The sequence below is a fragment of the Dendrobates tinctorius genome, unplaced genomic scaffold (genome assembly GCF_039654945.1).
Source record: "Dendrobates tinctorius isolate UK_male_01 unplaced genomic scaffold, ASM3965494v1 ptg000083l, whole genome shotgun sequence".
In the NCBI taxonomy this organism is placed as follows: domain Eukaryota; kingdom Metazoa; phylum Chordata; class Amphibia; order Anura; family Dendrobatidae; genus Dendrobates; species Dendrobates tinctorius.
The window spans coordinates 15,318,703-15,333,585 of NW_027361751.1; the positions used below are offsets into that span (position 1 = coordinate 15,318,703).

General features: G+C 38.8%; 1 protein-coding gene across 1 annotated transcript in view; it reads right to left on the bottom strand.

The window, feature by feature from the left end:
• Positions 1 to 6,924: 6,924 nt before the first annotated feature.
• Positions 6,925 to 14,883, bottom strand: part of AP3B1 (adaptor related protein complex 3 subunit beta 1) — a 351,534-nt gene continuing 343,575 nt past the window's right edge. The window contains exon 27 of the mRNA XM_073584144.1: positions 6,925 to 7,544. Within this exon, the coding sequence (XP_073440245.1) occupies positions 7,391 to 7,544 (154 nt within the window). The 3' untranslated portion in view covers positions 6,925 to 7,390. The remainder of the gene's footprint in view (positions 7,545 to 14,883) is intronic.

A 14,883-nucleotide genomic window follows, 5' to 3' on the forward strand; every position in this document is an offset into this window, starting at 1 on the left:
TCTCAGTGCACAGTGACAGTGCACTCTCTTGCCAACTCTGATGAGAACTGATGAGCTGTCAAGAGAGAGCACTGTCAGTTCGCGTTGTAAGGAGAGAATGAAGATAGCAGAGACCAGTGCCACCCCCTGCAAATGACAATGCTCTCCTGATGAAAGACACCAAATTTTTGTAGTATTTGCTTCATTCTACATTATGGTAGAAAAACAAACCAAAACACAAAGTATAAATGTGATTCCTCATATAATTTTTGCATGCCATTTTATGCATAGTATGTGCATTTTGTAATCACTTTAACAGGTAATAGTCCCACAAACACCATAGGGTATATATTTTTTATTTACCTGTAGCAAAAGTATTACTCTGCTTTTTATACATTAGGATCATACTCTGAGCAAAAATTTTTTCTCTTTAAAGGCTAATAAAACAGGATTGGTGAAACATACAGTAGCTATAAGCCGAATCTGTCTGAAATCCATGTCATCTCATCTACAAAGAAGAAACAGACCATTTCCATGTCTGGCCTGACAGTAACGCCTGAACTGGCAAGAGTGCAATTCCGTTTGATTTATAGAATAACTGTGTGACAAATGATCACAAAAATAAACTTTTACTGCTCCGAGCTCCTCTTTTATTTATGAAATTTGGCCATGTAGTGAAATCTTTTATCTGCAAGTTGTAACGCGGAGAGGAAATGAGCAATTATGATGAGGTAATAGTAATCCGGCGGTATAGGCCAGTCAGTTGGAAATGGATTGAAGGAGGATAAGCACCGCACCATGATAAATGTGAACATTGCTTTGCTGACAGATGATCTAACAGGTGTTCATAACAACTATATAAGAGGATTTATTTATGACCAGCCACAGCCGCAGCAGTGTAAATCAAACACAGCAGCTGCAATCCACTGAAACAAAGTCCCTGATGGAAGCGCCGAGCAACAACCCACACAACAATTCATTCTAGAATCTCAATCATCAAATAAGAAGTCTCACCTAATCTCGCTCCCGCAAATAAACCACAATTACTGCCAATTAAAAACTCTGAGTTCTAGAACTTTTTTGCTGTTGTATGAAACCTTTTTAGGGCGAGTTATAATGTACATGAGCTTTGGGTACGCCGCTGAGTCCGCCATGTTGTAACATGAACCACCACTCATGAACTTTATTCGATAAGGCATGGAAAAAAAACAATTTTAAATATAGATTTCTTGTTTCTGTTGCAACGATTTGGGTATGGTCCAGTAAGAAGGGCCAAACGCATAAAAATTAAAGAAAAGATCACTGAATCAAGGAGTCTGTACCGCTCTGGCAAAAATGAAGAGACCACTTTCAAATGTTCCGTTTGTCTGATTTTTCTCTTTATAGGTATATTTTTGAGTAAAATGTATATTGCGGTATTCTTTTAGTCTATAAACTTCTGACAGCATATCGCTGAATTTCCAAGCAATACATTTTGTATTTTTTTCTGACAAATAAAAATGATCAAAATTTAAAAAATACCCAGAGCTTTCAGACCTCAAATAATGCAAAGAATAGAAGTTCATAATCATTTAGAAACAACAATACTAATGTTTTAACTCAGGAAGAGTTCAGAAATCAATATTTTGTGGTATAACCATGATTGTTTAATCACAGGTTTCATGCGTCTTGGCATGCTTGCCACCAGTCTTTCACACTGTTTCTGGCACAAAAAGTTAAGCAGTTCTTCTTTGTTTGATGACTTGTGACTATCCATCATCCTCTTGATTACATTCCAGAGGTTTTCAATGGGGTTCAGGTCTGGAGAATGGGCTGCTCATGACAGGATTTTGATGTGGTGGACTCTTAATTTTTTCCAGAGCTGTATGTTTTCCCCGAGTTTGTGTGGCCTTCCTCCAGTTTTCTGCCACACTCCAAAGACTGATCGGGGCTCACAATCTAAATTCACTAGGAGGACAGCGTTGTTCATGTCTGTAAAGCGCTGGGAAATTAATGGTGCTTTATAAGTGAGTAAAATCATTAAATAATCATAAAATATGGCTTAGAGGTCAACTGGGCCCCACCAATAAGTATCCCTATAGTTTTTGGTGAGGCCAAATACATAAAAAGTAGCCTGTTTTCTTTCACACAATTAACTAATTTTGTGGCAATTTCAAGCTGGTACTGTTGTGGAAAGTTTCCCAATTCCAGCCTAGTCCTTCGTCACAGGCCTCTCACACCCCTCTCCCCACCAGCACCCTACACTATGAAGACGGGATTGTGGATATTCCGCACTGCTGGTAGGTAGTATAGTAAATCCAGGTACACACAGGATAGGTATGCGCTTTTTTTATTTGTCAATACGTAAACTTCGAAACGCGTAGACAAATAAAAACGCATACCTTTCCTGTGTACCTGGATTTGCTACTCTACCTGCCAGCAGCGCAGAATAGCCAAATTCCTTCTTCACGTGTATATCTGGTCTGAGGACCCGTGGACCTGCAGCTGGGAATTCATGCTCTAATATTGCAGCATGAACACAACTTAACCAGGTTAGCATACCTTACACTGGCATATGAAATGTCAGCTGAAAAAAAATTTCCATCCCATCCTGTCAGGTCAGATAGTAATAATGCTTAGAAATCAAATACAAATTACTTTTTTTTTCTCATTAATGCATGTATTTGGGACTAAAAATATTTTTTACAATGTGGGTTTCATTAAAAATGTCATACCATTTGGCATTTACAGGTCTTTTATTTCCCGCACATTCAACTTAGATGCGGTCTGTGGCCATATATTAGCTGTAAGGAGTTTAGGAAAAGCATAAAGGAGTCACAAACTCCCAGTCAGACTGTCATAGTGGAATGACTGACAGATTCTCAGTTATTACATTCTCCAACCATGCAATTTTTTTGTGAACATAAGGCTTAATATAATATGCATTAATTATGTAAAGCCCAATTTGCATAACAATTATGTTAACAAAAATGTATCTGCATCACTTAATGTTTATTTTTAATAACTTTTACAGTGCCATTAATTTTACAGTGCTTTCTTTGGACTGTGGGAGGAAACCTGAGAACCCAGAGAAAACCCACGCAAACATAGGGAGAACAGACAAACTCCTTGCAGATGTTGTTCTTGGCAAGATTTACGGTATTTATTTTACTCACTTATACAGTGCCACTAATTCCACAGCGCTTTATAGACATCACCATCGCTGTTCCCACTGAGGCTCACAATCTAATTTCCCTATCAGTATGTGTTTGGAGTGTGGACGGAAACCAGAGAACTCAGAGGAAACCCACGCACACACGGGAAGAACATACAAACTCCTTGCAGATGTTATGCTTGTTGATATTTTTCAACACTTTTGGTTCTAAGGTCCTCTGTAATCTCCTCTTTCTGTTCTCCATGTTTAGTGTGGCACACACAGACCCCTTTTTATCTATTTTCTGGCATGATTTTTGTATTGCCCACACCTGTTACTTGCTATGTGAAACAAAATTGTTTTGATGCAATTTTCATGGCGTCCATCAATTTTGTCCAGCCCTTTTTCAGGATTTTCTGTGAAATTATGTCCAATTTGCCTTTTTTTGTGTGTTGTTCCAATACACACAAAGGAAATAAACGTGTATAACAAAACGTGTAATTACAACAATTATCTGGGAGAAATACCTAATTTTATTGAACAATTTCAAGAGTGCCAACACTTTCGGCCATGACTGTAACTTGCAATACATGTTTACCGTCCTTGATGTGTCCTGGGGATCTTACTCGTTAAAATTTGTAACTTTGAATCAACCCAGGAACATAAAATATTGAGAAAGGGAGTTTATGCCCGACACAAATGCTTGTAACAGTGGGGAGAATATTCAGAATTGAGAGTCCTCAGTGGTTGATACCTTTTAATGGCTAACTGAAAAGATGGTAACACATTGCAAGCTTTCCAGATTGTGGATTTTTCCAGTAGGATGTGGATGAGATTTAGTAATTCATTCTGTTGGTGTGCAGATTATGTTAAGACTTTTTAGTTGGTCAAGAAAACGGGTACATTTGTACGTTTCCTGGCATAATGATCAATTTGCTTAGATAATTCTAATGATTGTATGAGATGGTGGTTCCTTGGATTAATATGGTGGTCTTTAGCAAAACCCAATCATTTTAGATAAATAAAGATAAATAGCTTAGGTCAGTATCAAAAACAAAAGAAAGTTTGTCAAATAGTTTCCTTCTGTTACTGTCAAGCTGAGATTCTCTGAACAATGCTGTGCTGACTACAAAACCAGCGAGTGTCTACTTCCTACTTGTAAAGGAACTGTTGGGAAGTTCTAGAAATATCATTTCTATCTAAGTCTTGTGGATGTGCAATGTGGATGCATAGGGTAAATATCAGAGGTTCAAGTGTTGTTATTCACACCTAAACATGTGGTTAATAACTATGGGTTTTAGATAAGGATGTCTCCACCATTTATTAGGAAAGACTTGAAAAATACTTTCTCCCCCCTCCATGAACTAACAGTTATAATCTACAGTTACATTATCTATCATATATTCTAGTTAAAAGATCATGCTAAAACCTTTCTTGAGTAGATTGGTCATTGGGAAAGCTGATTAATATGGCTACAGGATTGCTCGTCAAATATTTCTGGCAATGTGAAGAGCAAATCTGTCTGTTCATGAAGGGATACAGGAGTGGGGAGTATCAAAGGCCATTGTGGCAGATTAGCCCTTTAATAGTCTAAAATTGTATTTGGGCTATATTCACATATCCGTGTGTTACAGTCTGAGTATGGACCGGACGCGGGTCTCCAGACCTGAACTTGACATCTTCAAATATGCCTATGTTGAGTTCAAGTGGGGAGCCCAGCAGTCAGACTGGACCGTGGCACATGGATGTGTCAATGCGCCTTTAAAGGGAACCTATCAATAGGTTTTCCCTTTATAAACTGCTGCCACCCTTTATAAGCATCTTAGTTTATGTCTATACCACACCTTTAAAGCTCCACTGCACATCTTTGAACAGTTGTATAAAGGTCATGCATTGAATGTAAATTTGAGCAGAGCCGCCTAATGGGTGTGTTCAGATTGTATTCGACACCTCTCTGACATCTTCATATCATGTGTAGTAGACATCAACTTAAATCGAAGGCAGAGGGGCAGCAATTGCAGGTAAAGAGATGGTAATGAATGTATTCTGGAGGCATCTGACTATTAGGCACAGATTTGCATGCAGAGCAGAACCTACAGAAGTATTTTACAAAAATATGCCATGGTACTGTGAGTAAAAAGGGTTTGAAGGAACATGCATTAAACTATGTATATACTGATCATCCATAACATTGAACCACTTAGTAAGTAAATAACTGATAATATTGTGACAAGGACGAATTTCAACGGGGTGGGATATTAGGTAGCAAGTAGAAATTCAGCTTTTGAAGTTTAATGTACTGGAGATAGAGAACATAGGCAAGAAAATGCTTCTGAACGACTGACAAGAGCCAAATTTGGATAGCTAGAGGACAAAGATAGAGATCTTTAAAGGGAATCCGTCAGCTCCAAAATGCATTTTAAATGGTCGACGCAGTGTTATATGGGACTTAGCACTAATAACAACCACACTATCACTATACCTGATACTAGTACATTGCCTGAGAAAATAACTTAATTCACGTGCAAATGAGGCGGCTTCGGTGCACCCTCTGCATGGCCAAGAGTTTGGTGCCCAAATAAATTTTGGGGGTGACAGACTCCCTTTAATGTGGCAGATATTGTGACTATGTTTCCAGTTTGCAATGGTTACTACCTACCAAACTAAAAGGGGTCCAAGGAAAACTGACAGAGTGGGTCAGGTGTTTTTCAAGTTCATTAATAGTTGTAAAGCAAACCTTTCTGGTCCAACATTACTAAAGAACTAATGTAGCACAAACTGCTACAAAACTTGAAGCTGGCTATGATACAAAGTTAAAACTAAACTTTTTAGTTTTACATGTAACAGATATTGATTCATGAGCTTGGTGAATGTTGCATTCAATTGTTCATTATATTGTGAAGGTTATTGGTATTATAAGGCTAGTTTCACACTAGCGTATGGCAGAGCTGTGGACTTCCTCCGTGAAGCTCCGCCACCTGCCGCACCGCCTTCGTTCAGCTCCGCCTACGTCGGCATGCGGCGTGCGTCCCCTATCTTTAGCATTGGGTACGAAGGCCATGCCGATGTATGCGGATTCCTCCACATGCGTCTTTTTTGACGGTGCGGCAACCGCAACAAAATGCAACACGTTGTATTAGGCGCAGGTCGCCGCACCGTCAAAACGACGCATGCGGAGGCATCCGCATACATCGGCATGGCCTGCGTACCCAATGCTAAAGATAGGCCGCATGCCGACGCAGGCCGAGCTGAACAGAGGAGGTGCAGCAGTGAGCGGAGCTTCACGGAGGAAGTCCGCATCCCTTCACAGCTCTGCCATACGCTAGTGTGAAACTAGCCTAACACAAAGGTATCAGAAGACACAGCATAACGATCATAGTGCCCATGCTGATCACTGTCCACTGATGAAAGTCAGGGCATGTGAGCATCCTACCTAGACCGTGGAACAATGGAATAAGGTAGCCTGGTCTGATAAATCACATTTTCCTTTACATTGTGTGGACAGATTGGTGTGTGCAGCACAGGAAGAAAGCAAGGCAGTTCTGCTCTAGCCAACATTCTACTGGCAACCATGGCTTCTTGCATTTATGTGGATGTTCCTTTTATAAGTACCACACACCAAAACATTGTTGCTGATCAAATACATCCATTCATGGCAACAATATTTGCTAATGGCATTGTCCGCTTACAGGAAAAACAACAACAAACCCACTGTCCATACTGACAAACCCCAGAACATCACACCAAAAAAAATTAGTCACTTTGATTGAGGTTTTGCAGCATTTTTTACTCATGGACTCGTTCACAGGATGTCGTGTTCAGTAACATTTATTCAACAATATGAAACTGAAAGGAGGAATGATCGCAACCGTATAAAACCCGTTGGCAATTGACTCAATTTTCTATTTTACCAAATACCGTATATCAGAATGTCATACCCACTTTAGTGCCATGGACATCTGAAAAGGCACACTGCAGAAATGTCCTACCCAGACACAAGGTGTTTAAAAGTCTTACTTAAAAAACAAAACAAAAAGGGTAACAAATGGTAGAGATAGGTGACAGAAAAATGTATGATCTTTGGTTAGCAAGCTCTGCTATCACAAGGACTTGCATACATGATAGATACTAGCATTCTGAAGCAGGAGACAAGATTGTCCAGAGTGTATTCTTCCCACTACTGCCAGATGGAAGAGCTATTATTATAAATGAAAGGCAGCAGTAGTGGATGCCAGGCACTTGTTTTGTGCCAGATTCTGAAGTCCAGATGTAAGCTGGCTACCCCTGGGACAGGACAGGCTTCAGCTCCCGCAGCAGAACGGAGCCAATCACTGTCTTCTCTGTGTTTATGATGAGCTGAGCTGTGGAGCCTTCCTTCAGCGCCACTGTGACCAGCATCAATGACCCACTGTGCACAGTCTTTGCTGCAAATCTGGAAAATGAAGAAGGGGGAACAGAGGGTAGTAAATACATATATCATGTCCTTTGTACATAGTATACATTGCCATAAGTCTGTAATTATTATTATCAATTTTACACATTCACTGCTGTCAATGATATTGAGAAGAATATAGGTTCCCGGCCAAGTCAGTTATTTGCATTTTGTTTTTTAACCCTGGCTCCATTTCCCAAACTAAAAAATAATAATAATAATAATAATAATAACGACAACATAACCAAATATAATGATGAATTAAAACAATAAAAAATAATCATAAAATGTTACAATTTGCAACAACAGAGAATTCCAAAACACATAAATCCCCCTAATTACATGTAATTAGGAGCAAAACTGTCCTTTTGTGCTCGTCAATTGACTGAAAAGCCATCGGAGATACAAAGGACTTCTGTCAATCCTGCTAATTCATTCCAGGAGGACAGCATGCGATGTGCAAGAATAGAGAAGCCGCAGCCTGGATGGTGGAGCTCATGCAAAGTAAAAGCCCCTCTATTCCCTGCTAACTGGAGGACAATGATGTTGCCGCACATGGTCTTTTGAAAACACTAACAAGTAGCGGAGCAGGTCTGTGACCCGCTCTGACCCCCACTCTAGATGCCTTTCCCCTCTTCCCTTTCTGAATGACACGTGTCTCAATCGGAGCCATCTGCCTCAATTTGTGAAACATCTCCGGCCACAATAGCGTGCAGTTAGCCCTGACAACGGCGGACAATGCGAAAATAAGAAAACTGCTCCACTGACAGCACGACTCTGGCTACACAATGGCAAACCAACTGGTCAGTGTCTCCTGCCTGACAATTAGCATGGGCCCTTCACAGCGTACACTGTGGTCTGTGGGGATCTCTTTAATTACCATCAACATAAAGGAGAGAGTTTATCAAAGATACTCTGGGAGAAGAAAAAACTTCACACCAGACTTAATTAAAATATTAGCCACTTAAGCAGGAAACAGATTCTCCTTAAATGAAAACTAATTTCTTCTTTATTTTTTTTTTATCACATCAAAACCTCTTAACGCATTACACTAGTTAGAGAAGCATAACATGTCGTTTCTGTCTTGTTAACCAGTTTATATGTAATTAGAGCTGATTTATCAACATCAATATTTATTCCTGTAGCATATCTGAAGTTAACAGAGTTACATTTTACGTGGATAATTAATGCATTGTAAAAACAATGGTTAAAAAATGATGCAAAAGAAATACAATTATAAATAATAAAAGTATTTACCAGCATTTATACATTTATTGTGTTTTATACTCATTCTTTCAAACGTTTGAATTGCAACTCTTTACTATAAATTTAAGCGTGTTTTCGGTTTTTCGGGAATATCAAATTTGGAACTCTACAATTCATTTTGTTAACTATCTAAAAAGGCTAAAGTCGCAGCGCTATTCATCACAGCATTATGTTCTCAGTACGCGCCGACGTCTGCCGAGAATGCTGACAAAACAGGAAAAAAGAAACTTCTAGCTATTGTTCGGGAGAATTTGGTGGTGTTTTGGATGGACTCCCAAGCATAAATTAAACATGTGTTGTTAGAGGGTCTAAATCATTCGCGTATGTGTTGTCTCTCTGGAGAGAGTGAATATATTCTCCCTCTGTTGTGACAGCATTAATCACAATTAGTTCTCTGGTTCAAGATCACAAACCCACAATATCAATGGAATGTTATTATCTCGGTATATTAAATGCTTCCCAAGTTTTTTTGTTTTCTGGAAAGGGGTATTTCAACTGCAGGAGTTATCTTTGAAAGAGAAATTTGTAAAAAAAAAAAAAAAAAAAAAAATCATTATTTGTCAAGATTTAAAATGTTAGTCTCCCTACTTTCTTCTGCATCTACAATAGTCAGATATACAGTTTTCAGTATTATCCATGTTAAACCCCTATATGAGCCAGGTATGTAAAAAACAAAATATGCAAAGGCAATATAACACCCTCATCATCACATTTAATCTTGTATGCTTTAATTGCACATTAATATGTTTTTAGGTTTATGTCTTGCGTCACATTTCCTTTTTTTTCCCCCTGTTTTGTGTAGCTGCCAGAAGCTGGGACAATGAGCTTTACTACGAAAACTTTGTTTCTGTACATGAAGCCTCCAATTACGGATTGCTGAAGCAGACAGAATCCTATTAGCGGGAAAGATGACGAGGCGAAGCGTTGCCCTGCCCTGGCAGTATAAAGATAATTAGGCAAAAGTTATCAAACATACTAGAAACCATACACCAGCAAGGAACATCACTGTATTAAAAGAAAAAAGTAGCAAGACAACAATGGAGAGGAAAAAAGATTATAGATTAAATCAATTTAGTTATATTTTCAATTTAGTTATATTTTGATTTAAAATGATAAAAAAGTAGAAAGATTTTACTTAGTGATATAAAGCTAATAAAAAAAAATGAACTTCTAATTTGAAATTAAATGTTCCTTATTAGTTCCTACTTATTTTCTGAAATCACTTTTGTACATTTCTGCACAACTGCAAAGTTAATTTACCAAAATTGACAAATAATTAAAAATGTCATGACGGACCTAATATGGTTTGTAGCAGTTCATAATGAAAGAAGGGAAAATCCACCGTGAACTAGAAGGCTTGTACTTATTCCTAGGAAATCTCTTTGTATCACTGTATTGTGAAGAGTCAGATGCTGATGTTATAGCGGTGCTGACCCCTACCGTGAGGAAAGAGAACTCGGCTACTGATTCTACAGCCAAAATACAAGTAATGGCTGTCACTTGCATGGCTGACAGAGTGACAGCTATAATATATGGATCCTGCAATATTGGCACAAGAAGGAATGTTACTCTGTATACTATGTTTACCACTCAATTAGATTTAAATACAAATATATGAAAATTGTTCTGAAATGGGAAACTGAGAACAGTTGGCAAAGTGGGGCTGCTGGGGAACTAATGGGTTATGATCAACTTTCCTAGAATAAAATAACAGCAGCAAACGGATAGCGGCATGTGACTGTCTTCTGCAGACTCTTCGTGGCTTTCATTTAAAGCTACCCATTGGTACCATTATCTGGCCATGCACCCACTTGGTACAAATCCAACAATCAAAAGCACTAGTTCACCCTAAACTTGTAATCTGTTGAGTCAGATGTGTTATTTGATCAGTTGGGTGCATTTCCCTAGGTGCTTTGGGACTAAAGCTCCTGGTCATCTTTTTCCAAATGGATGGATGGTCAGGAGTGATGGGGTGTTATATTTTTTGAGCACATCGAAGACACTCGGTCAGCACACAAGCAAACTCAGATAATACCTTATCCGAGCACGTTTGCTCATCGCTAATGGTCAAAGATTGGCTTTCCTGATAGGCCTGTTTCACACATGAGTTTTTGTTCATCAGTCAAAATCCGCCGTTTTGCAAAAAAAAGGATCCTCCATATTTTTTGGCGGATCTGTTTTTTCCCATTGAGTTGCATTACCGGCGGATCTTGACGGATGGCCATCCGTTGGATCCGTTTTTTTGCAGATCCGCCAAAATTTTGACGTCCGCCGACATGCCCGAACAAAGCATGTAACGTTTTTTCGGGCGGCAGGATCCGCACTTCTCACTGCGTATGGCTGAAAGACTTCACTCAGCCGGAAATTTAACCCTAAACTCTGTTCTGGCGGCTGGAAAATATCTCTCCCTTTCCCCAGGCAGCGGTTCCTTTAAAATTCTTCCTTTCACGGATCCGTTAAAATAACGGTCCAGTGACAAACGCTGTGGTCAGTTCAGGAACGGACCCGCTATCGGCCATTTTAGCGGATTTTGACTGAACACTAAAACTGATGTGTGAAACAGGCCATACAGGAATGCTTCATTCGGTCGAGCACTCTGTTGTTCTCTATGAGAAATCTACAGTCAGACTTATCTGGCAGAAGCTCATCTCAAAGGAGAACAGAAGGATTGGCCATTGGAAACCCAACAGGCTCGATTCTTTACACTTCAGACTTTTTCTGTTGGAGGAGAGTTAGGAGGACTCATACATATTAGACTGTCAGACTATCCTGATCATACAGAAGTGTTCAATCAACTCCAGTCTAATATATACGGTGGTCTTAAGTAAAAGTGGCCGTATCAAAGTTGATTATCCATAGATGGCATGTCTGAATCACTGATGTGCCATTCCCTAAGTTATCTACACTGTGTGAAAAATTATTAGGCAATTAGTATTTTTAATTTTATTATTAAACAATATACAAGGCTGTTGGACAATCAAAAAGGTTACTATACCTAAAACCTGAATATTTAAGAAAGTAAAAGTGAAGTTTTGTCTTTCTTAAGAATATTTCTTTGTGTGCAGAATTAAAATGCAACTAAATGAAAAACAGAAATTTTCCCGAAAATATTGAAAACCTATTAACCAAAGGTACGATAACACTAACATATACACTCCCTGACAGAAGTTATGTCGCTTACCCATGTTATGTAAATTAAAGCTTATAACCTGACGATAAATTCATCCATTGGTTGTATAAATTATTCTTTTGAAAGCTGAAACCCTCCGAAATGTGGTTTAGGTTAAGAAAATAAATTGGCATCAATGCAGAAATATTGATCATTTAATGGACAAAGAATGGTCAGATTTTGTCAAGACAAAAGTTTTGTTGCCTGGTCATATAATGCACCCAATCCTAGTTTACATCCTCACCTGTGCTCAGTAAATGATCAGTTAATTAGTGGGTGTGTATAAAAAGAAACACAGCACCCCAGATCTTCTCTTGAGCTGCAACTTGAGCTCTGACAACATGCCAAAAATCCACCCTGCGACCAAAGCCTGGATTATCAAGAGGCTGAAGACCAGATCCACTGCAGAGGTGGCTGGCACCTTTAATGAGTCTCAGCGTCAAGTACAAAGAATTAAAAAAAAAAAAAGATTCGAAGAGACTGGCGATGTGTTTGACAAGCCCAGGTCCGGCAGACCCCGCAAGACAACAGCTCAGGAGGAACGTTTCTTGGTTAGAAAATCCAAAGCAAGCCCATCTTCCACTGCAGCAGAGCTCCAACAGGCCTGATCACTTCAAGTCCCTGTGTCAACTAGAACTGTTTGTAGGATTCTGTTTCGAAATGGCCTCCATGGTCGAATCAGTGCCCAGAAGCCAGCACTAAACAAAAGGTAAATAAAAAACTGTGTGGCATTTGCAAAGTCCCACAGCCTGCTAAACAGATGGACGCTGGAAAAGTGGCAAAGGTGGATTTCTCTGATGAATCTTCAGTAGAATTACACCACAGCCGCCGCAAATACTGCATGAGACCTACTCGAGTCCGTATGGATCCAAAATACACCCAGAAAACCGTTAAACTTGGTGGTGGAAAGATCATGGTCTGGGGTTATATTCAGTATGGGGGGCTGCGAAACATTTGCAAGGTGGAAGGCAATATCAATAGCCTAAAATATCAAGAAGTATTAGCTACCTCTTATATTCCAAATCATAAAAGGGGTCAAATTCTGCAGCAGGATGGTGCTCCATCTCATACATCCATCTCTACAACAAAGTTCCTCCAGGAAAAAAAAGATCAAGGTGCTCAAGGACTGGCCAGCCCAGTCACCAGACATGAACATAATTGAGCATGTTTGGGGTAGGATGAAAGCGTAAGCTTGGAAGACAAAACCAAAGAATCTAGATTAACTCTGGGAGGCATGTAAGACTGCATTCTTTGCTATTCCTGATGACTTCATTAATAAATTGTATCAATCATTGTTGAACCGCATGGATGCAGTCCTTCAAGCTCATGGAAGTCACACAAAATATTAAATATGACTCTCATAGCACTACAACTTCATTCACCAATGTTATGCAACATATATTTGTATTTTAAGTTAATTATTTGTTTGAATATCACATTACTTTCTGTGGCTGACAAAACTTTTGTCTTGCCAAAATCTGACCATTCTGTGTCCATTAAATGATCAATATTTCTGCATTGATGCCAATTTATTTTCTTAACCTAAACCACATTTCGGAGGGTTTCAGCTTTCAAAAAAAATAATTTATACAACCAATGGATGAATTTAACGTCAGGTTATAAGCTTTTATTTACATACCATGGATAAGTGACATAACTTCTGTCAGGGAGTGTCTAAAAAAAATTATACTCAAAATCAAAAGGTGTCGGGTGACAAGGGCAATGGATCGAAACTTTCATCTGGGTGAAGGAACGGAATACGGAATGCCTTAGAGTAGTGAACAGATTTTTTTTTTGAACTGCAAGAAAAAAGTAAAAAAAAAAAAATTATATATAAAAAAATCTCTCTTTTTAAATTTAGATGGAACTCCTCAATACCACAAAAAAGGAGGTAAACAGTGCTGTGGAAAAGTTTTAGTTTAGTAAAAATGCTTTAAATTATAAAAATGTCAGTTTATTTTTTACAATTAACAAATTACAATATGAATAAACAAAGGAAAATTCTAAATCAAATCAACATTGGTGTAACCACCCTTTGCGTTCAAAATAGCATCAATTCTTCTAAGTACACTTGTCTAAAGTCAGGATTTTGCAGGATTATAGTCAAGCATGTAAGTAAAAAATTCTGAAAATGATTATCACCATGACTTGTTTTGTATCTGTAGGTTGAAACACAGTCATTAACTTAAAAATAGAAAGCAATCTAGGAGTTTTAGAGAGGAACTTTTTTTCATGTTGAACTGGACAAACCATGTAATAGTGGCTGCAGACCAAAAATAAATGTATTTTTTTTTACTTTTATTTCACCTTTCCAGTGCAGAGATAATTATTTTTCTTAAGTCAAGTGAGTGTTAACATAAAGTATTCCCTTGGGGGCGTGTACTTCCTCATGGGCGATGCTGACCAATTATAAGATGACAGCAACAGGAGAAAAAGAACACGCCCCACACTAGTTCAGAACATGCTACTCCTGTATGAGATGTAATGACAGCCTGCTCTCACTGAGAATACAAGATGCTGTGAGCACAACCTACATAAGTATGATTAATGATACATTTGAGCTATCATCTCCTCCCAGTCCATGTGGGGGTAGGCACAGTGCAGCAGAGGTGACAGTGCTACAATAGGAGAGATGATATAAGGGTTTGTATTGTGACACAGATAAACTCTGGTGCTGCTCCTCACCCCCACAAGGACTACCAGGAAATGAAAGTGCAAAATGAGAGTAATGACACTTAGGTCTGCTGTGCTCACAGCAACTTGTAATCGTTTTGGAGCAAAATCAGAGTCTCTCATCTCTCTCACACAAGATACACCCCCTTTAAGCTTTGGTGGGACATGTTCTTCTTTCTCCTGTGTGTTGCTGCCTACTTATGATTCCCCCTCATATAGAGGGAAGTACCA